The 24,743-nt window shown below is 36.4% G+C and overlaps 1 protein-coding gene across 6 annotated transcripts in view; it reads left to right on the top strand.

Moving 5' to 3' along the window:
- Positions 1–24,743, top strand: part of LOC124629504 (CUGBP Elav-like family member 1) — a 292,193-nt gene that overhangs the window by 162,768 nt on the left and 104,682 nt on the right. For all 6 annotated transcript variants that reach the window (XM_047162894.1, XM_047162896.1, XM_047162895.1 and 3 more), the window contains one exon: positions 4,923–5,005. In XM_047162894.1, the coding sequence (XP_047018850.1) occupies positions 4,923–5,005 (83 nt within the window). The remainder of the gene's footprint in view (positions 1–4,922; positions 5,006–24,743) is intronic.

Genomic DNA, 24,743 nt, shown 5'->3' with positions numbered 1-24,743 from the left:
GGGGTTGTATACGGCTGTTTAAAGTACAGTTATTACGTAATTTCGTTTATTTATTTATAATGATTCTGTATCGCTACTTGAAAAATCAAATGATGAATTTTCGGATTCGCTACTTTCACCAATGTTAATTATAAATTCTGACTCCATGTCAAAATGTCTATAGTATTCTTCTTTTTTCTTTTGTACATGTCGACAAGTATTACCCAACATCCCTTCATCAATTTGATTTTAACGTTCATTTATGAGTTTCATTATTTCCGTCTTATTTTGGTCGACATTATGCGAAGCAATATATTTTTTTAAAATTCCCCACACATTTTGTTTCCATTATTATACTAAATTATAGGTCTTTTACATTCTTAGTCCACACATTCATTTATTGTCCGCGTACCCCGAGCTAGAAAATATGTAAGGAGTATTTAATTCATCTTAGATATTTCACTTCATTTATTTCTTAGATACTGTCAATGTCAATTTGAAAAGCCGTATGAGAAAATAATGATAAACTGTAAAATGTAATAATAAAAAGCTTTGAATGTTGTTTCATTTTTTTGAAACGCTACCTGACTCCTTAAAACATTTTCTCCGTGAAGAACTAGACATTTTCGTAAACGACTGTACCCATAACAAAAAGCGATGAGAACACGTCATGCTCGGACGACGTCACTGTCACACGAATGAAAGTTGTATATTTACAAGCCGACGCACACATAGGGCCGCGCGCAAATCTGAGTTGAACTATCTATAACAGAATGGATATAAGCACTGGTAGTTCGGCGCCAGCTGTCGGATTTCTTTCTGCATACGGCCTAAACGAATAATTATATCGAACACGACTGTTGCGTGCGGCCGAAGATCGTTCAGTTCCGTTTCAATAGGTACAGTTGCTATTGACGGGTATTTGTCTTTAAACGGACGCATCGCTAGCCTATATCAAAATTTCAACAGTTAATTATTGTAAACAAACTTGTCTTCTTCCTGCCGTTTTTCCAATTAATTTGGGGTCTGTAACATGACAAAAATGTCACTATCAAACAGCAATAATGTTCCTCCTCCCGTCGCAGAACTCGCGATCTCTACAAAATTTACAAAACAAAATGTAAAATTCCAACCTATTGCAATGGTAATAATGCTTGACAATATAATTTGGAATTCCAAACGCGGACACAATAATATTCAGCGTCCTCTCGTTTACAAAATATTATTTAAATCATTCGTTATTTCATGAGCGAGCAAAGATGTTGATAACAACTGTTTTATAGCCTGATATTTTGGTATTTACAAAATTATACCTTATTTCTACCTTCCCAAGATACAAAATAGAATTATGTAAATACTCGGAAGAACCAGTATCAAAAAGCGTTTTGTTTTTCAGGAATGTATGATTTTAAAACTTATAGACGTGTCTCCTAATTTGTTCAGAGTCATGACAAGTAAAAAAAAAATTGCTCATGTGGTCGAAAAAATCTATATTTCTTAAAATTATGAGTTTAGTCCAGATAATTTAACTGAAAACCGTAGATAGGCACTTTATACTCAATTTTATCGCAATTTATAGAAATTTTAACTGGCCATTAGAAATTGTGCAGCAAAGGAAGGAAAGTTTAATCTAACAATCTTTATTCAATATCGATGGAGTTATGTTTTACATTAAAAGCTGTTCCTCGAAGTTCAAATGTTAGTAGATATAACTGTGGACTGAAATAATCAATTAATTTTGCTCTCTCCATACCCTGAAGGCAATTGGAGTTAACGTTATCTATTAAATAATACTGCAGTATTTTTGTTCGAATTTAAAATTTTACAAAGAAAGAAAAACATATGTGTGTCTAGTTCGAGTAGTGCACTTATGCTTAGTTTAAATCCACTTATAGATGGCGCTGTGTGTATGCGTGAAGTTTTTCTTATTAATAATAAGAATGAATAAACCTGGAAATTATTGTATAAGATGTTAACCTATACATTATCCAGCGATTTGAATATGAAAACTGGCATCGAAATTATCAACTATTTTGAATTGTAAACTTTTGTCTGAAATTGTCTGTATTTTAAATCGTAAACTTTCCTTTTGTACTTTCTTAATTATGAAACTTAACAACTGTCGATCTTCATTATGTAAATTGAGATTGGTCGACACTTTGCTGAATTTTAGCAAAACAAAAGTTTCAGGCTTGAGGAATGATATTCTTGAATGTCAGCTATGTAAATACATTTGATTAAAACCTATTTATAATACTTCAACATCCCTCAGTTTTTTAAAATAGCGTGAAAACCAAAAATAGGTTTCTTTTTCAACCCCTTTCATATGGCATCTTGAGTTGCAATGCAATAAGCTCATTTGTAGTAGAAAATAAGATTTATTTGACATCTAAGCCCCAAGTAAAAAGGCTTATGAATAAAATGTTCAATCCACAGCGCAATTGAAAATCCCGAATTTAAATGATAGAAAATCAATCTCTGAAGTTCATCCTAAGCTTATATTAATCCTGAAAAAGTTATATGACCCCACACATATCACATTTATTCAAACAATATAAAATCACATTATTTACATACGTTAAGTGCCTTTCATCCCTCCAAATGTGAAGCAAATAAAAACAATGAATGATGAAAAATATTCGCTCACCAATATGTGTTTTAATCACGGAGTAAGGAAAGATGTGTGATGAATGCAGGTAGGTCAGGCGCCTTCTTCTAGGTCAAATTCGTACAATGGGCATGACCAAAATGATCAGTTACGAGTAAACTGACGAGGCGTTTTCATTCTTTATGACATCTGTCAACGATTTTTTGTTACAATAAATGGTCGGGTCCAAAGAAGGCGTGTTAGGGCGAAGAAAGTAAAGTTCCTCGTCGCCCACACACCAGCATTTTAGCGCGCTACTTTCTTAGGCGATTTTCCGTTAAGGCACCTCCGCTAGTCACTTTGTTATTTTGTACTCCATGATTTTAATCGTGTTGTCCTGTTTTCACGTATCATTGTTTTGCGAGACAACAATAGGGTCAGGTTCCGTGCACGTTATAATACATGTTGACATTTTTGTTTGTCCTATTATTAAAGTCTTTTGTGTGGAAAACCCCCCTTTTTCAGTAGTACTTACCTCCTTTTGTCAGTACGTTGGACAAGGTTTGCATTGAAACAACGTCGGTTGTTAAAAAATGCTGTTTTTTTATTGTTTTTCTATGTTTCTTCTCTTGTCGACGTTGTCACGTAATTAATGTTTCATTGTACATTGTTTTCAGTTGTGAATTCTTTTTGGCGTTTTATATTTTGCTTCGAAGTTAATTTGTACGATATTTTTTAAAGAAAAGCTCGCAATAAAGATATTACCTCTATGTAAGGTAACTGTTCATAGCCCTGTCAAAGGTTATGAAACTTGGTTTAACTGAGGCTTATTAAAGTCTAATAAAATTACCTTTCCCGGTATTTTCTTTTATATGCATAACCGAACGCATTGTGTACATTTCACGAGGTTTTCCAATTTCCACATGTATGCCTTTCGAAAGCACATTTAATTATTTGAATCAGTAAAAACCGTTGTTTACAACATCAAACTCTCGAACCTTCCAATTATAGCACACTTCTCTTTCGCAGCGATTTTGAGTACATACAGAACAATAACGGTTTTTGCTCTTAATATGTAAATAGTGTTCGTGTCACAATTAACTGGTTATAACCAGAACTCGTTACTGAAGGCACGCTAACCTCGTGTTAGACTGTAAATGGCCTGTCGATCACAATGCAGCGGAATTGTGCAGCAAATATATGTTCTCGTTACGTGTAGGTGAAGTACGTAGCTCGTATTTGAATTTTTAATGGTTCTTTTTATATATTACTAGCTACGGCGGTTTCACATGCATCATGTGGGAACTTCTGCGTAAATCCAGATATTTAAAAAGTAGCCCACATAGCCTTTTTCGATAAATGGGATAACTAACACTGAAATAATTGTTCAAATTGGACCAGTAGTTCCTGAGATTCTGAGCCTTCAAGCTAACAAACAAAAAAACTCTTCAACCTTATAATATTGGTAGAGATTTTCGTAGGTTTTTAGGGAATTTACGTAGAAGATGATATGAATGATACAATTTAAAAGTTTTGCTTTTATCAGGTTTTTACAGTATGTTATTTACGAACACGCTTGACAAAGAGTTAACGTTAGGAATAATGAACTTGTGATATAAGTCTAAGCTGAAAATACGAGCTTTATTATCGTCTAGTATTAATTTAAAAGGCTCGCTTAGCGTATTAACAAAGGTCAGCGCCCTTAGCCGAATGATCTCTGTGAAAATCCTACTCCAGTTTCATTATTTTTCAGTAAACTACATTATATTAAATCAACAAATAAAATGTATAAATGTGCTGTGAATACATATACTCGTTGTAAAAATTGTACAATAATCTAGATTTTGTTTGTAAAGCTTGCGATGAGTGATTTCTGTCCGTTTTTAGAAGCTTTAATGATAAAAATTGTGTATGTTTCACGCCTTACTTTATACAAATAAATTACTGTACCTTATACAGTTACATAAGTTAAGTTTATTGGCGACCACGACGTGTAAAGACACAAAAAAAAACAGTGATTAGATTTTTCATAATTTAATGTCTTTTTCACAAAAAATAATTTTCACAACAGCTATTGAGATATTCACAAAAACCGTCAATTAGGTTTTTTTATTAATCAATATTATAAGAAAAATAAAAGTGTTTTAAAAGTTACTGGTAACTAATTAAAACTAACTTTTTCATGCAAAGAGTTTTGACAGTTTAATTTCTGAATAAAAACTATCATAATTAAAAATAACGATGAAAAAATTATTTGGTTAGCTATGCATAGTTTGTATGAAGTAAGTCGTGTCGTAGGCAACCCCCTGTATGTGATGTGTATGTCATGTTATGTACGTGTGCGCTTCTGTTACAGGGTGCTGTTTTGTGACGTTTTTCACTCGCAAAGCGGCGTTGAAAGCCCAAGACGCTTTGCACAATATCAAAACATTGAGCGGGGTAAGTGCGTTTTATATGTTCTTTTTTTACCTTAATTTATATGTTCGACTGTTGCGGCTTTGCGCATAATTTTTTTTCGCCTATGTTTTTTTCGCATATTAGATTATTTATATACTTCGTTAAAACAAAAATGATAATCTGGTCGTATCTAAAAAATTTGTCCGGGTTGCCCGAGTACTGGATTGAGAAGATCAGATAGGCAGTGACTCCTTGTAAAACATTGGTACTCAACATAGTTGGGAGCCAACATAGTTGGGAGAAGGCTAGGCAAATGATAATGATGATAACTAAATAAAATTATACGCTCAGCCTGTACCTAAATGGGAAATGATATGGTAAACGAAAAATATACATTTTATGATACAATTGAAGCTGCTATATTATTGTCATATAATTCAAAATGTAATCGTATTACCACAATGATTTCCCATTCGAAAATTTTCTGTTATCCAATTAAATGTTGCGTGCAAATATTAATACCTTTAAATGCGGATTTAAACGAACTATAAACTTAAATAACTTATTGTGTAAGTATGAATTTATACTGTGCAAACGTTTTGCAATTTAAGTAAAACATGATTTTTAAGTACCCATTAAAACGCTCGATATTTTTCTTTTTACATTTAACACACTATAATGATTTTTTTAACAAGCATATTTTCAAATATTCTGTCTCTAACAATCAATCTAACATTAAGTTTTCCACCATATTCATCGTCTACAAACACAGTCCCATTCCTCAGACAGGACAGTCGCCCATCTGTCGCCGGCGCTCAGCCAACAAACAGATCAAGATAACACTCAATAAGAATTAATAACATCATCAATAGAACCTGTTGCTAACAGAAAAGTTCCATAACAATCTTTGTTACACCCGGGAAGGGATGAACAAACACACAATTCGATACTCGCGATTGTTATCGAGCACAATGGAATTACAGACTTTCATCCTGTCTACTCTTACCCCCCTCTTTTTTGTAGGGTTGCAACTATGTGAATGGTACTTTAATGTTCGAGTATTTTTAGACTTATTCACTTGTAAAGTCTATATTTATAGTGATGTAACTATATTATAATTTAGACTTGACGTTTTCCCGCGATTCCACCCGCCTTCCGTGAGAACTACTACCCGTACTGGGATAAAATATAGCTTATGTTACTCGCAAATAATGTAGCTTTGTAACAGTGCAAGAATTTTTCGAATAGGTTCACTTGACTCAAAGCTTATAAAAAAATGGTCTTCATTATATTAGTATGTGTGATAATTCATATAACTAAATTAACATAATACCCCCTACAAATAAGGAACTAAAGTGTCGGTAAGTACCGTCCCAAACTCATATCCTCAGTTGAAAAAATATCCCGCTAATCCGAAACGGAATGGAAGAAAAATAGAACAGTGGGATACGTCTGTTTAGACAGCCCTATGGCCGTGTCGTCTTCATCTCAGTGATAATTCGATTCCATTATATTATCGAGAGAGGTTTTTTCTCTCTCGATTGATTCTCGAATCGCTCGCGTTTTGATCGGAACGCCAGGTGAGGGCTGCCAACTTGAGATAGGAGGAACGAAAATATTTGTATAGTATTTTGTTTCTTTGTTATTTCGTCGGGAGGGTGTTGTTTTGTCATTTTGAAACCCCTGTTGCGTTGGGTGTGTACTGTTTTAGTTTTATTATTGTAAGGCTTTAAGGTGTATAGCAATTTTCCATCTTGGTTGTAACGGGAAGTTCCCTTAGTAAAACGAAACTGGTACACGAATTAAATTACAAAAAAAATCTATCAAAATATAAATTGCTCTTTTATATCAATAGGGTGCTCAAATCTACGATTTTATTTCTCCAATAACACAAAGAACTACGTAGAAAAAAATCCTAAAGTTTATCGAGCAACAAACAAAAAACTTTCTTTCTTCAGAATACTCTCACAAAACAAGTCCGCCACCAAGTCAATCGTATTCACAGCGCAGTTTATCCGCAACTCCCAACTAAATAAGAAGTAAGAGTCGCAACAACAAAATTACAACTGCCTCCCAACTGAGCGGAAGTGACGAAACTTGGCTAAAACTATCCGCAGTACGACCTTAAATAAATAATAGTCGGGAGTACCAACTTTACACAGCCGAATAATTTATTGCCCCTCACTATCTGAGGTACGAAATCGTAAATTATTATTGTAATCTGACTGTACCTGCGTTTAATCTTGCTGTTATCAATACTTTGGTCGTGATTATATTGGAAGGTTTCAGATGAATAGTTGGAGCAGTAAATCTAGTGTTTATGTGGTTTGTTACACGGTAGTAAAAGCGTAGTTAGCGGCCAATAAAATGGTAGTAGCGAACTTTGATGTAACCAATTTGTGGACTACACATAAAGCTGAGTTAGAGGAACCTTTGAAAGACATAAAACTGGATGTATGAACACTTTTGTGTTTCGGAGAAAAATATTTTTCAGTGACAGGGGAATTCACTGCGATCAAATACCTACAGTACACCAAAAATGTTCTTTTGAACTTCAAAAAAAATCTTTTATATGTATAGGCACTTACATAATATTCTTATATCGTAACAACCTCTAATATACCTACAAAGTACGTACATCATATATGGTTTTCCCCCACCCTTGCCCTAAGTTTCGTATCAGCAATGTCTTGGGCAACATTTTTGGCATAGTCGGTCTGAGACCGCCAGATGTGGCCGACACAACGGTCAGAAAAGGTACGGCATTCGAAGAATTTCTGATATTAATTTCGCATCGGAAAATGGGATAGTTATGTTCATTATAATCGCTATTGTGGTCAAGGAAATGTTAGGGTGATATTATAGACAAAATGTGTTGTATGCCGTAAGAGCATATTACAATTTATAAAATGTCATCCTCCGAGCCTTTTTCCCAAACTATGTTGGGGTCGGCTTCCAGTCTAACCGGATTCAGCTGAGTACCAGTGCTTTACAAGAAGCGACCGCCTATCTGACCTCCTCAACCCAGTTACCCGGGCAACCCAATACCCCTTGGTTAGACTGGCCCTTGGTTAGACTTGGTTACAATTTATAACATGTATAGACTCAAATATCATAGACACACAAAAAAGGAATATATTTGTCCAATAGGTACAGAAATGTTTCTGGAAAAAACCTACATAGGTAAGTAAAGAATAACTTTTACATTACTACTAATAAATTAGGCAGCAATTTATGCTGTGTAATGAACCAGATTTTTTGTACAATCAAGCCAGCTATACCTACCTATTTATTGCTTATTCGTATTTTCCTTGATTTTCGTTCATGATAAAGCGATATCACAGCGCCCCGCGCTGACCTACAAATAACCTTTTACTTAACAAATCAATCAACCGCAGAACACATGTACAGAACACAAGTAAGTATCAGAAGGTCCAATTAGACTTAATTTAAAAGTTATGTGTGATGGTCCAAAATTTGATACCTCTCTTTAGCCATCGAATACATATTTACCCTTAACTGCAAGATAAAAAAACGCTACCTTTTTCTCGATTTGTTTAATTTTTTGGGTGCAAAAATGTTCGAACTTTGGCAGTCTACGACATAAGGCATTTCAAAGATAGTTCTAAAGAATTTGTTACAATTGAGCATTCTGATAATTTCTTTTCTCAACCACCGTATACTCACAATACCTACCGGACGTGTTTGACCGGGCCGGACACGGACCGAACTTTGATCGATAGCCCGGATTTATGATCCGGTTTCCCCCGTCTTAAGTAATTGACCGGCTCCATTAGTGTAGGAGCTGCCTTTCAGGGTTCCGCACAAACATAGTTTATGTTTTGATGTTTAGTTTATCGTGTGTTCTGGGTTTTATTAATTTCGGCTTTGTTGTGGTATTTAAAGAGGGGTATAGGGTAGTAGATTGTTGAGGTCGGTTTATATTCGGTTGGATGGGTACTTGAAATAGATCCCTATATACCTGCACATACTCCATATAATGTGGATGTATCTACACAATAAGGGTGGAACTATTCTTGCAGAAAAACGAATAAAAAAAACTGGACACAACATTCGCTCTCTTCAGGATAATTATTCACCTACAACGGTGAAAACATAGTAACTCTTTTTGACTTTCATCAGCTGAATGTATTGAGATCCAACTTAGCGATCTATGGGGTACGTGTATTTCCAACATGTATACATATAAATACATACATAGATACCTCCGTATTTATACATAGCTCCGCATCGATAATGCACCGGTCAGCTTCCATTCAGTGTAACGTAGCATGTGGGTCCTAGCGCACATGATTAGCCAACGGCTCAAAGGTTGCTTTGAACGTATTGACGTACAAAGCTGTACCTATAGGCAACAGGACCATGATATTTTCAGTGTACCTACATGCATGAAAGCTACAGAGAAAACTTTGACTTGCAAAGAGAATGTTTGTTTGTGTGTAGGAAACTGTTAGCGTTAAGTGAAATAAAATTTCTTGTGAATTTTGAGTAAAAGTTTTAGAGACTGAATCGGAAAACCAAACTTCTGATAGATCGTCACCATTTGGCAAAAGCACATAGGTACAACGGGAAAATAATTGAAACTGACTGGAATCGATCACAATACTTGTCCCGACTAGAGAAGTGATTTCAAAAATGTTGCTTCTATTATCATGAATTCTGCTACTCTCTAATGCTGACCAACAAAATAAACTGCTAACTTTCATAATTTTTTTGGGACCAATTTGTATAAATTGTATTTATGGTCAATTTAGCTGCACTATCGCAAGTCCCTACAGACTAGAGTATTTAAAGAACAAAATACTCCCTGATATTGTCCCCCTAAATCTTTGCAGCGCTGCAGCAGTGACATGAAAGCGATTAAGCGCTAGAATTGTTTCTAATGACCGGTCAGGGACCATGCTTCCCGAGACGTCGAAGATAGAGTGGTTTAGTTAAGCGATGTTTTAACATTTTGGACCACTTCCAAGGTGTATCATGATTATATGTATTTGGGATAAACGAATGTTATTGTATTGAGCTGTTTATAATAAAGATGAATGTGAACGTATTGAAAGCAACAGGAATATCATTTTATAATTCAAATATGGTATTCGGGAAGACGAAAATGTATTGATTTGTTTTTGATATATATAAACCAAGACCTGGAATGCCTTGCAAATGATAGCCTTCTTCGTAAGCTTCGTAAGCTTGCACTGCATTCCAAGCATAGAGTAAGATAACCAATCTAAAATTTCATCCCACCAGACCCCAGAATGTTCAAATCACATCACGTCCAACACTTAAATACCACGTGAACCAAACACGGCTTACCCGCATCGTCGACGCCACACAAGAACCACTTCGCGGTCCTAAGGTCCTGGTAATTACATAAGTAATCGCATAGGTGTAGTGTAACTCAATAAGGCGATTAGTACTCGCCTCACGTGGCCACAGGACGGTCATAGTGATGCCGATTAAGCAATTTGCCGTTAGTCGATCCCGGGATCGAATGACGCCCTGTTACTCGAAGACTCGAATAGTAACGATTGCTTCCCTGAAATGCTATTAGATTTGGAGATTGTAAGCGGAGATGTTAAGAGGGTTGAGTGTGCCTTTCGTGTGGAAACAAACGGTGTTATTGGGTTGGTTAAAGTGGATGTTACGTGAATAGTAACTAGTGTAGTTTGAGATTTCGATCGCATCAGTCTTATTAATATAACACAGCCTGTATGTAGAAAAAAAGGTCTAATATCCTAACTGATTAAAACCACGATCGAAATAAACCACCCTGTATATTACATTATAGCAGTAACAGGAAACAAAAGGCCTAATACAGTCGAAGCGAAAGCAACATCGTAACAACGGAAATTTAATCAGGAGAAAAATAAGCGAGGCGGAGGAAATATAAAATATCTAATTTTCTCCCAAAGAAATCCGATGTAGAAGCACCATTGTATATACGTTTATAACACCAGAACCAATTATCTGTGATATCCAATTTCTTAAATTAATTTATCCCGAAGAGATCGTTGGGCCGACGATAATTGTCAGAACTTGAGCAAGTGTCAAAGAGATCGCGTTGGGCGGTGTTAAATTTTACGAGTTTGCTCTTCGCACGGAGGATTCAGATATCTTTGAGTCTTACAATAATATTGTCAACGACAAAGAAAAAGTCGCCGGGATTATATTGGATACCTTGCGTTTTATTGTTAGAGACTGGAATGGTGAAAGCGAAGATATATCTTCTTACAAAGAATTCGTTAGCATTTCTCGCTTTCACATATATATTTTTTCTCCTAAGATTTCAGAAAGAGAATTTCTGAAGAACCTTCAAATAGGCTAAAGCTAGACGTAAAAAAGAATAATGTAGGTCACTCAGAAAATATGTCATGATCACTGCTTGGTACTGAGTTTTCGTCCATCCTGTCCCTCGTTTGTGAGTCCAGCCAAGACATCACTCAGCATTCTTTCATCCATTTTTACGAAGAATTCAATCTATAGGGCATAGGGTATTAACATTTTCTGAATCTACCCCACTTGAGCGAGACAATTCAAATATAACCGTGCCAGCAATAATGATGTCGTCGTGTCGACAAAATAATTGTCGAAAAAATGTTGAGAGTGAGGGCTGAGTCTGCTTAGAAAAGAACTTTATTTTATTGAAAGAGATGAACAAGGCTTGCGATAAAAATGTGTCACAGTTTCAATAAAACAATCATTCTTTTCAGAAATTAATGAAATTCGAACCCCAGGAAATTACATCCGTGCTCACCCCACAAAAAGAACGGCATTAAGACACCAAACAAATAAAATCTAAACTTCACACCAAGTCCACGCAATTACGTTGGGGAAAAAAACTTCCTAATCACAAATCCGATTGATGGCTCACGAAACTTTTTTAATTTAGTTCCGAGAAACAGGTGCGTACGAATTACTGACTCCATTGTCGAACGATATGAGCAATTTTGTTGGAGTCAGCGAGAGATTAGCACGGGGCCCTTAATCCAAGTATCGGGTCGACGGGGCTCCGTCATATTTCATAATACCCCCCTACCCGGTTAGGGTGAGCACTCATTGGACCGAGAGCAGCGGATATTGCGGCATGAAATGGACAGCTCATTAAGAGAGGTAATGAGGGCGTAGGCATACGTTTGGATAATTTGGCATTGCATGCAGCTGTGGAAATTAATCGTTTCAAATTCCCAAAAAAATTTGCATCATACAGTTCTGACTTTGAACCATAACCACTCTCAATGGGTATATTATTTTATCAAAATAAGCTTTCTATCATCACTTCACGCTTCAAAGAGCAGGTACTGTAACATAATACCCCATAAATACAGCCCGCATTTTCACTTAGATTACTTAATTCTTGCTTTCACACAATCAGCATACATTCCGGTATCGTCGAAGCATTTTGGAAATATAATAAAGGGCTCGCTTATCTCTTCACATTACAACGGGCTCGTTGCCCGTGTGTGAAACGCGTAACATAATAATATAATATTAATATCATGAAAATCTGTTTCAGCGTTATTGCGTATAAGGTTTGAGAGTTAATTGTTTTCTTGTGTGTTTTGTGTCTATTGGCTGTATTCGGTTCTTTGTTTTTATTAAACTTTGTAGAAGAGGTAGTGATTCTGCAATATTGTTCAAGTACATCGAGGTTGGCCTTATTTAGAGGAAATTAAATTTTCAAAATCTATTCAAATGGTGTGTCCTTAGCAGGTTGTCTTTTAATAAAACACTACGATATAACAATTGAGAATTTTCAATTGTTTGTGAAATCCTGGAAAGCCTTCGTTTAGGCAATCTTTCATTATAATCTGTAGTGTTAGAGGGTACTTATAACAACACCACACAGGTGAAATTCATTACCTTCCCTTCGCGACCTCAACTAGGAAAAAGGTCCGCTACCTTCCAATTACAGTCAGTGTAACCTATACCTTAGACCGACCTTCTCCCGACTGTCTTTCACGATAATATCTGTAGGGCGGGCCCGGGTGACCTCACTAGGGTCTTGTGTGCCCGTCCGAGTCTTGATATGTTTATTAAGGACCCCAAGTTGATTATGTTTATATAATATCCAGTATAAATATAGTACCGTTACTTTATGTTGGATACAACTTTATTTTGGTCACATTTTGGGTTTCTTTTTGGAATTTTGTTGGTATCTTTATTGGAATCCGGAAAATCGTATTTTGTTATTAGTGAAGGGTTTTGCTGTATGACTTTTAGAGGTTACATAATGTGGTAACCTTGTTTTTTTTTACGAAATTATGATGTCACTCCACCCCAAGTCAAATATAAAATCATTTGCACGAACAAAAACAGAATAAACCTTCACACACAACTAACACCAAAGCAACGCATGAAAAGCCCTCAAAAAATAAAACTGTCAACCTCCTTTCGACGGCACTTGACGGCATTGAAACGAGTCCTTAACGCTTTGAACCCCACCTCAAAAGTTCCGTTTTCGACTCACAAAAAACCCCTCTCATTTACATCTTGAACCGAGAATGCTGTATTATAAAGAATGTGGAGCAATTCTCACCCTTCATACAATACTTATAAAATGTATACCTAGAGCACAGAATAGAGATGTACAGTTGTCGAAGTACCTACTAACGTTCTTAAAAAAGTCACTCACACACGCATGTGCATAGTCGAACTTTTACCGGCGCTACCGGTGCTGTCAGTACTGAATGTCGTGCATCGAGCACGTGCTTATGTGCGTGACATTGTTACAAACGTTAGAACGTATAGTCTGTTTTTTAATCTCGTAGACTAAACTGACATTACGAGTGTGGTCAGTTCATTGCAAATTCTTAAATAGTGATGTGGCACGACCGATACTTAGCGTTAATAAAATCAAGTATCGTTTTTTTACAATAAGTCATCCTGAAATAATGGGCTTATTCTTGATGATTACGCATGGCGTTGCGTGGTCAGATATACCTGGCAGTTTGTAGCACGTCGTGCAGCCGTGTGTACGTACGTGAATTGTAAATATAAAACTTTGAATGAATATTAAATTCGTCTATTATAGATAAAAAGTTACGATTCAACAAACCGGTGCCGTAAGTACAACACTGCACAAAAAAAGCTAGCAACATTATTTGTAAGTTTGACATTTTGCAAGTGTCAATTTAGTCTACGAGATTAAAAAACAGACTATAGCTTCACGACTGTTTACAAGATAATATATTTAAACTGTGCCTAGAGTGTGCACCCCTAGCGAGATTCACTCTCGGATTTATTAAAATAATCGCACCGTACATATGTATTGGTTACCCGGCCAAGTGGGCTCAAAATGATGCATGGCCGGATAAGACAATGTAGCGGAAAGGTGGACCCAGCTACCCGGGTCGACCTTTCAATTTCCTTGATTGTGACCGGATCGGTGCGGGTCTGGTTTTATTTCTTTATCTGTAATGATTTCTTGATGTACCCATGCGGGTATGAAGTGGTTTCGGAGACTATATTTGTCTCATAAGATTGTCCCTCGTAAGATGGTTTCATTAACTTTAGTAAGTCTGTTTTTGGCTTCGGTTATTCTTCTTTGTGGTATAAAACAGTATTCTGATGCAGTAGATACGTAGTTTTCAGTATATTTTAAACAAAAAGAGCTGCTGCTTTTTACATACATATGCGAAGTTTTTGTAGCAACGAGCGTCTACAATTTTCTTACTACAGTATTGCATTTTCAAAAGCTTTCTCCCGTAATAAAAGTTGGAAGTAAGAACAATATCTGACTGCCAAAATTTTTGGAGTGTGAGATTAAATTTTTGCATTACTTCTCTTTATATTTTAAAGTAAGAACATTCAGCCACCCAAACCTCTACTATGTATTTACTTGCTAAAATTACTCAATGATTACATTATTTATCTTCTAGTTGCAATTAACCTTAGAGGAGGCAGCAATTAGGACTTTTGAGGAACGTAACTTTTTTGTTAAATGACAGTAAAGCATCAGTTTCAATATTTCACTACGTAAACACCTAGTAGTCTCCACTATTTTATCAAAGCCCATAACAACAGCAAGCCATGTATTACCACTCAACCTTCAAATAAATACAGACTACCACAGGTTATACAAATTATTGAGCCCAAAAAAACACACAAAGCAAACACATTTGGTTATTGATGACGCACTCTAATATCGTGACAATACCCAAAAGAGATATGATTGATGGCAACACCAAATACACAAACTATGGGGAATGGTGTTAATAAATAACCTACAGGCTGTTTCATGGTGAATTCGGAACACAGTTGATGGATTTTGAATTGTATTTGACTTGTTTCTGACGCAAAACTGTTGTTACAGTTGAAAGGGTATATATAGATATCCATGATATCCATATATTTGAAGACACTTGAGACAGTTTTTTTATGAGAAATAATCAAATTATTTTTTGCATATGGCGTGTCAGACTTTTACTGACTAAAGAACATCATGTTCCTTCTTAAGCCATTTAGTACCAAGGCCGCGGTAACTCTTTCGAAAAATCTTGCAGCCCCACTTGAGACAGTCTAGCTTGTATATGCAATTACCTCAATATTAATAAAAATGTATAATTCAATAATGTTGACCATCAAAAGAAATAAATAAACTGATGAATGGAATTTAATACATATCAAATCAAATGGATGTATGTATTTTGAAACGCTTACGCCGACTTACTGAAATAACTGTATCTGATATTCATTGACTCTATAAATAATCAAAACCCAATTCGATGTTGTTATTTTCTAATTTAGTATTCGGTCTTTTTTGGGTCATTGTTTATTCCATGTTTATTGGGAGGACTTATAAATAAATGAAATGTAATTTTCTCTGAAATTATGATGACATTTTTCATGAGTTTTCTTATTTATTTTTCTAGACGAAAATGCATTATGTGGCCACAATATACTTTTGAAACTTAAGTAATAATTTTGACAACAATCGTCCAAGATTTGACATGTTCTCTCCCTACAATTCCATGTCCCAGATTGGACATTAACCGCTTCACAGTTTAGCACACAGACGTCATTTACGGACACCCCCCTGTGTGCTCTGACAGTCATCAGCAGAACGCATAGATCCGTTAGATATCCGCCTGGCTGGCTGCAGCATGACAAACCCTTTGCCCCAAGCAGAGTAATTGCGACCCACACCTATACATACAGCCTCTAGGTACCTACAACCCACAAGGCAATGTCAACCAAACACAGTCAAGACTATTTGCACCCAATGAAGGATAAATAGCGACCTCTCTAAGCCCTAGTAGCCATAGGCCAGCAATATATTACGACATGTCAGTAATGTATCTTCGGAACCGATAGAGAATCCAATACATAGGAATTATCAATAATGCTGTGCTAGGGCCACATATATTACAAATTTACCGGTAGCATTAAGTCAGTTTAGGAGAATAATTCTGTTGAAATCTTCATTCGAAATTGAATCTTATGACTGTAGTGTTACAGCTCAATTTGCAGTGTTTATTAATTGGATATTTTTGCCACTCGAAAATACCCAACGTGTGGCCGCCACATTCCCTAGCCGGTGTATGATTGATGGCCAGCCTAGTGGGCCGGATAAGACAATGTACCGGAAGGAATGACCGGACCGGTTCGGACGATGCACCGCTCCGGCACCGAATTATACCGCCACATTGGAAACTTCATACGGTTTATGGTATGAAATAATGAAGAGGGTGAAGCGAGTGCTTTATGCTTGGGGTCGGAGGTGAAAATGTGGAATTTCAGAATAGAATGGGATTATTTTGAAGCGGTTTGAAAATAATTATGACTGAAATAAGTATTTTTAAGAAATCAGAAAAAACATCTGAATAAGCCATTAAAACATTTTAAGGATCCATTGAGCACCTCCTAATAAAAAACAAAATATGTATTAATTATTATAATGCACGCACTAGCATTATTTAACCAACATAATGTTCGGTTCGTTGCTACATTGATTTTTTTAATTAAGCTCCAATCCTAAGTGGGTTTGCCTAATCGAGTTAGAATTAATTCACAATATTGCTGAGTATACAAAAACGGATAATTACATTTTTTCATTAAAGCCGTGGCTGAATTTAAGATAGGAATTAATGCTCGGGTCAGATGTATTGGCAATGTGGGTGGATTTCGTAATTACGTAAAAGGATATCTAGAAGCAGAGGATTATATTTTTAATTTGCTTGGAATCCTTGTAACTGAAAATCCTTTACGGAATTTTTATATCGCTTCGGGAGATGACTAGAATTCCTTTAAGTAGTTTTGTTTTCTTATACATCTGTATTCCTTAGTAAGTTGTTCTTATTCCCAATATGGTTCTGAACGTGCAGTGAGAATCTGGATAAGATTGTCCAAATAAATCTTTATTTTTAAGTGATAATGCTCCAATGAATTACTAACAATGTTTTTTATCTTGATTACGTTCCTACTCCTGAATTAAAGTCGTCCTAAATCCGATCTTATAGGCTAGTTTTCAGAAAATCTATCATGATAGACTATTCCCTATAATGATCCGTAGCGGCTCTCACAGCCTTGTAGTTACCGTGTAGTATTGCACTGGAATGCATGTCGGTTTGCGTTGAAACTGTAGTGACGGAGGCCGTCTTGTGTGGCGTGTGTGATTGTATGTGATGCGAATTTGATACACTATCTCTAAAAAGACCTGATATTTCATCCAGAAGAGGTTATTCCAGTTTTTATTAGTAGGATTGTCCTTCAAGAATTTGAAGGGGATTAAACTTAGGACTCATCATAATTACAAACAAAATCATTAAAAAAATCTGCACAATGCCAGCTGGTAACAGGCCCCAAACCATGCAACTTTTATAAGGATCGCATACAAAACATAATTTGATCTTTTCAGAAACAGAAAAAAAACTATAAAAGACGGAACTTTTTACTCTTTAAATGAAAAGGCCAGACGAAACAAAACACACTCGTATTCTTCACAACCTGCCTGCCTTCCTCCACTCATGTGATTTGAACCAAAAAATCATAACAAGAAGAAAACCCACATTTGTTTGAAAACCTTGTTAAAAATGGAAACTGATGCATGCAGTTCGAAAAGGTCACGACAAACTATTGTCTACTTTCCTCGTCCGCCATTTTGTTTTTATTTCAACCGTGATGAAGACGTTTTAAAATAATGAGTTTTAACTTTTAACTCACCTGCTACAAAGCAAGTTCTTTCATAATCTTTTTGAGACATCCTTTACTATTTGGTAGTAGTAGGATAAAGTATTTTTTCTAGCTAGTCTGACTTTACTCTGAAAGAAACTTTTGTTCGAATGCACTTCAGCTTTGAAGAATAGTTTGATGCATTACTTTACGTTTAGAACAAAATTTTGAACTTGTGTAATGACAAACATTTATCCGGATTTCTAATGGATTACATTACGACTAGCAGGAGTCAGTCAGGGTGCTTCACCTCATCTAAAGCTATGTATATGTTACCGGCCGAACCCGATTTTAGGACAAACCAGTTTTGCCTAGGCTCAACTAGTTCTTCCTATAGGCGTTAGGATTAACTAGTAGAGCCTAGTCCAAACTAATTTGTCCTAAGCCCGATAGGACGGACCAGTTTAGGCTAGGCAAAACTAGTTGATCCTGATATAAGTACGCACACTCTAGGATAAACTGGTATAGCCTAGTCAAAACATATACATATCTAAAAGTGTAAATAAATAGATGAACTAAATAAACTACTCCGTGTTTAGAAAAATAATCATCTTTATTAAACTATAATGATTCGTCGTTATGGATAAATTGATAATACGAACAATCATACTACATATATGTAGCAAACTAACAAATAATAGGTAAGTATTTTTTTAAATCAACTAAATACGTTATTAGGCGCGAGGCGCTCGGGGCGTGTACGTTATGCACGGCTAGCAACTAGACGCTAAATGCGTTTAAAACCACGCGACAAATGACGAACGGGGAGCGAGCGGCGTGGGACGTTCGGAGCATTCCCGCATGAACATGTTGTTTAGACTAGGCCATACCAGTTTATCCTAGAGTGTGCGTATTGATATCAGGATCAACTAGTTTTGCCTAGCCTAAACTGGTCCGTCCTATCGGGCTTAGGACAAATTAGTTTGGACTAGGCTATACTAGTTAATCCTAACGCCTATAGGAAGAACTAGTTGAGCCTAGGCAAAACTGGTTTGTCCTAAAATCGGGTTCGGCCGGTAACATATATACTTTTCAGGCATATTGTCTTTCACAATAATCAAATAGCCCCAACAATGCCCAACAAGAACAACAGAACAACCAAACTCTTCATATAATAATCCTTGCATACATCTACATCAAAATGCACATCTCCATTCTCACCCGGAGATTATACAACGTTAACTAGCTCATCTTTCTCCAAGGTATCCTCTAGTAAGGCGAAATGAGCATTCAAAATGTTCCAGCCAAAGTTTTCCTGGAATATCCTATAAGTGTGACTTGTACCCTAAATCAAATGCCACTTACGAAACTTCTGTGTAATGGGGAACGTGGCGGAATAGAGCTCCAAGAAGTTTTATATGAAGCGGATTCGTAGAAACGAATAAGGAATTTTGAATGAAAATTTTCTGATATTATAGTTTAATTTTAAACCGGTATAAATTAGCTTCTGTAGTTTTTGATGTCAGTTGAAAGAATCTCAGAGGGTATGCAGACGAAATGCCCTTGGTGACATTTATTTTGTTGCTATAACAAACAAAATTAAATTCTCGTTAAAATCAACGCAAAATACAAAGGCCAGTCAGACTTCAACTGCATCCCAGTTTGTAAATTACAAGTTAAAATAGAACACAAACTCATACAGAAAATTGAAATATAAAGTAAGAACAATGCCAACCTCAATTTAAATCTGAAACTGTGCCACATCCAGTATATTTACTCCCCCACAAAGTTTATGACGCAGTCTCTATTCTAATGAGTTAAGTCTTCACAACTAGTTGATATTACGCTGCGAGGGAACTTCGCGAAAGGAACTTCTCTTGAATACTAGCCATTATTATCCTAACACGGGTTGAGGTAACCTCCTCTAACCAGCTACCCAAGACCCCTGTATATTGCAGTAGCTCTTGAATTTCTACACGGTTTCTTAGAAAACGAAACGGCAGGGGAGGTCTTGAGAGTTAGACGTGATGTTATAATAGAGAAATGTCTGTGTAACGCTACCATTGCATTCGCTTCACGTATCGGCGAATTGAAATCGTGGTATATCGGTTTGCAACGAGTTTTCGTACAATAGTAATAGATACCGAGATGGTTCTATGGAATTATATGTATCGATAAGCGAATATGGAGGAGTTACGGGTTTGCTCGAGACGTCTCGATTCGATATAGAAAATGTTGGGAGTAACGAGTAATCATAAATTCTAGAAAGATCAGAATAAAACTTAAGCACATTTCTGTTCCCAAAGTATTCTATATCATCCTCCTCCGAGCCTTTCCCAATCCTGTTGGGGTCGGCTTCCAGTCTAACCGGATTCAGCTGAGTACCAGTGCTTTACAAGAAGCGACTGCCTATCTGACCTCCTCAACCCAGTTACCCGGGCAACCCGATACCCCTTGGTTAGACTGGTGTCAGACTTACTGGCTTCTGACTACCCGTAACGACTGCCAAGGATGTTTAATGACAGCCGGGACCTACAGTTTAACGTGCCATCCGAAACACAGTCAATGGTGTCTAAGATATACTTAGAAAGTACATACAAACTTAGAAAAGTTGCATTGGTACTTGCCTGACCTGGGATCGAACCCGCGCCCTCATACTTGAGAGGTTGGTCTTTTACCCACTAGGCCACCACGACTTTTACAAAGTATTCTATATCTTGGTGAATATTTATGTAGGTTTGGATGTGCTTCATAAGGATGAAGGAGGATGGATGTACTTATAAATTTATTATTTGTGGTATGGAAATTAAGTTTTTTTTTTCTTATTTGAAAGAATTATCAAGTACAAGGTATGTTCACAATTCTGTAGTTCTAGTATTGCCCCCGCTGATGACAATTGAGGGTTTTATCCACTCGACAGGATCATCTGAAAAACTATGGTGTCCAATGATACCCAACATTCCAATTAAAGATATATCCATCAGAGAAAAACAGTCGTAAACTTATACTCCCTCATACGTAATTTGCACCTCATTTCTGTCGTACATTATCAACTTTTCGCTTTGTGAAATTCTTTTGACGTTTTCATCAATTGACGACTCCCACGTTCCGGGGTCTTTTGACACTCGACGACTTATATTCCACGTAAAAATTATCCGTCCATAACACGAAGTATGGAAATATGAGCGGAGATGCCATATACAGGTTCTTCTACACTCTAGACCTATGACTATGACCAAAACGATCTGTTACGAGTGAACTAACGAGGCGTTCGGGTCCTTTGGGACATCTGTCAATAATTTTTGGTATGACAAAAAATGGCCGGGACCAAAGAAGGCGTGTAAGGGCGGAGACAGTAAAGTTCTTCGTCCCCCGCACTCCAGCATTTTGGCGCGCTACTTTCTTAGACGATTTTCTGTTATGGCACCTCCGCTAGTCATTTTGTTCTCCGTGGTCCTTAATAACAAGTTGAGAGTAATTTTTCTCTGTATATACTTGTATGTAAGGTGAGCTCTCGACTATATTCAAGTTAAGTCAAGCATATAGGCTGAATACATCCCTCTAGAATGTTTTTCTTTTCAAGTTTGCCGTGTAGGCTGAATTATAGATATGCTGGCTTGGTAATATTCTTGTAGGCGTCCCTGATTCGGGTCTAAATGGAATATAATAGGCTTGTTTAAGCTAAATATAGCATGTTATGTCTGAATAGGCCCATATTTCTCGACCTACAAACTAGAATTTAAGCACAATGTCACGTCTGTATGCTATGAATTTTCTATAAGGCGCTTCACACTAATTTGTGTTACAAACCAGTAATCATCATCTTTTGAAAAAAAAACCTACCAAGTGCGAGTCGGACTAACGCATGAAGGGTACATAGGTATCCATAAAACGACCAAATAAAATCCGTTTGTCGTATGGGAGCTCCCTAAAATTTTATCTTACTCTTATTTTCAGTGTTGTTACAGCTGCAACAGAAACACTTGATCTGTGAAAATTTAAACCATCTCTTTATTACGGTTAATGAGATACAGACAGACTTGTGACCGACCATCGGGACAGTAGTCCCGTTTTACCCTTTGGGTACGGCGACCCTAAAAATAAGTCTAAAGAATATTAGTTCAATAAGAGTAACACAACTACAACATACATCAAAACCAATACTAGACCTATAAGACAGTGGGTAAAATTTGCATAGCAAGCGCACCGATCGTGCACCAAACGTCTTGTTTTAGGCTCAGCATCGCCGGTTACAATACAACCGAGCTCATATTGCACTTCTAGTTCGCCGAAGCTTTACAAACATTGCAGACGCTACCAACCGTGTTCGCCTTTTGTACTGACCGTACGTCAGACGGTACGGTGGGGAATTTTTAGAATACGGATGGTGTAGGCTCGTTGTAGGCGAGGTAGTTTTTTTTGTGTTTGTTGAGGGTTATTGTAAGGACGTGTTCTATTCGTTTGTCGTTAGTAAGAGGTGTTTTGAAAAATATTTGTGTATTTATTGTTTTGAATTCGTAGTAAATAAGGTATAAATTTGCAGAAAATGTTTAAAAAACTTTGTATTTAGGATAGGAAAATATGCCTTCACTAACACTTAACTTCTCTAATACATTTAAACCTACAGGAAATGATACACTTTTACCCTATTGCAATAATGATCATAGTAACTGTACAATACGTAATTAATGTCAAGCACACCATTGGTATATAGCTTAAAAAAAAAACACAATAAAGTATTTATTGCAAACAACTATCGCGCTACTCTCTGCCCGCTTTACATAACAACAATACAGCAACCGGGTATGCAAACAGCCTTACCCCGTAGAAAGCCAAACAGTGCTGTCGTCTGGCCAGCAATATCTTCAGCGGTCTCGATCATGGATATTAGAGAGCGAACTTACAAAGCTCTGAAGGTATCCGCGCGATTTCTCTTCAATGGAGATGTTTTCAATAAAATCTGCTTCGTGTGCAGCCAGCTTAGTTTCGTTTAGTTAATTTGTGTTGTGTTGTATTGGGATTTTAATTTGTTTTGGTATGTTTTTGTAGTGATATTTGTTTAGAATAGTTCATTATTATAATGCTTCGTTTGGTTCTTCTGTGTGCGACGATATGTCTGTTAATGAAAAATATATCGACGATGAAAAGTAAATCATACTTTTTCGATAATTTATTTGATGAAGAGTAATTGAAAATTATTACAGTTATTAGGTACTTATGAATAAGAAGCCCTTAAGCAACTTTACTTAAGTTTAGAGAACATATTTTTTAAATATTTTTTTCCTCGTATTTATTTGCCTACATTACATTTACTGAGCTTTGTATTACTCAGACACGTAGGTGCTTACATCATTTTCCAAAAATTTTACCTCATTACCAAGCCAAAAATAATTATAGACACTGTCCCAAATGTGAATTCATCTGTACGTACACTTTTAACATTAAAAAAAGATGCACGATCCGGGTTTACCCGGGTCACCTCGTCCGGTTTATAATCACTTATCCGCAAGTTAAGCGTGTGATATTTCACGTGGAAATAATCACTGAGAAAAACTCGGCCGATCCCTTGTTTATTTTTGACGGGTACCGAAGTTTTTTGATGGAGACACTGCCCCCGAAAGTTGGAGGGTCGGAAAAAACCGGGCCGAACTAATGGACCATGCGACTGGGATGAACTTTAAAAAGTTTGTTGTGTCGCGTCTGTAAAACTTGCTGTTCATTAGACGATTTTTGGTCGTGTGTTTGTTGTTATTGTTAGTCGTAAACAAGTATAAATGGGGCGTATAGAGAATCGCTAGGCTAGGGAATTAAAAAATATATATATTTTAGTCAAGGCGTATCGTCTAGAATGAGTAAAGACTATAACAAAAATAATGATGGTGTGTTTTGTTTCTATAATTAGATTAAGTAATAAACGCAATGTCATTAAACCGTAAAACGCAGGTTTTTCGTAAAGATAAGATTAATAAAGGCCTGTGTGAGTTTACCTGCTACGAAAAGCCTATTTTAAATTCCAGTCAGATGAGAACTACGTGACAATGACATTCGTTATTTTCTTTTTGTCTCGTAATGAATGTTGAAATTTAATTTGCAGCGAATTTTCAACGAAATCGAGATGCTTTTTATTCGATTTTTATAATTTAAGTAAACAATACCTTTAATAAAAGGTACGTACCTTTCATTCTCTCCACGTTTCGTAATTGACCTCGTTTTTAGCTTTACAAAAGTTCGCTACCCCGACGACTTTACGACTTTGTCGTGAAAAACATAAAGTGCAACGAAAAGCACCGTGAATGACCCGCTTTATTATATAGCTTGAGCGCCGCTTTCTGCCAGAATATCGAATAAAAATAACAATTTGAACTATATTTTCAGCGAAATTTGATGCTCCTTTATCGTTTTAAAACGATTTTCGACCTGATTTTTCCCAAGTTTTGAAGTGAAACGGCGGCAGAATGAAATGTTACTGTACAAAATATAAAATTGCTGAGTTGGTATAGCGTTTCCTGTTCCCGAAAGATTTTACTCGATTATTTTAGTATCTACTTACTAGCTGACCCCGCGAACTTCGTATCTTTTAAACCCTCCCCTGGACCTCTACCAACATTTTAAAACCAAAATCAGCTCAATCGGCCCAGCCGTTCTCGAG

The sequence above is a fragment of the Helicoverpa zea genome, chromosome 4, assembly GCF_022581195.2.
Source record: "Helicoverpa zea isolate HzStark_Cry1AcR chromosome 4, ilHelZeax1.1, whole genome shotgun sequence".
In the NCBI taxonomy this organism is placed as follows: domain Eukaryota; kingdom Metazoa; phylum Arthropoda; class Insecta; order Lepidoptera; family Noctuidae; genus Helicoverpa; species Helicoverpa zea.
This window is presented reverse-complemented; position numbering and strand designations above follow the sequence as displayed.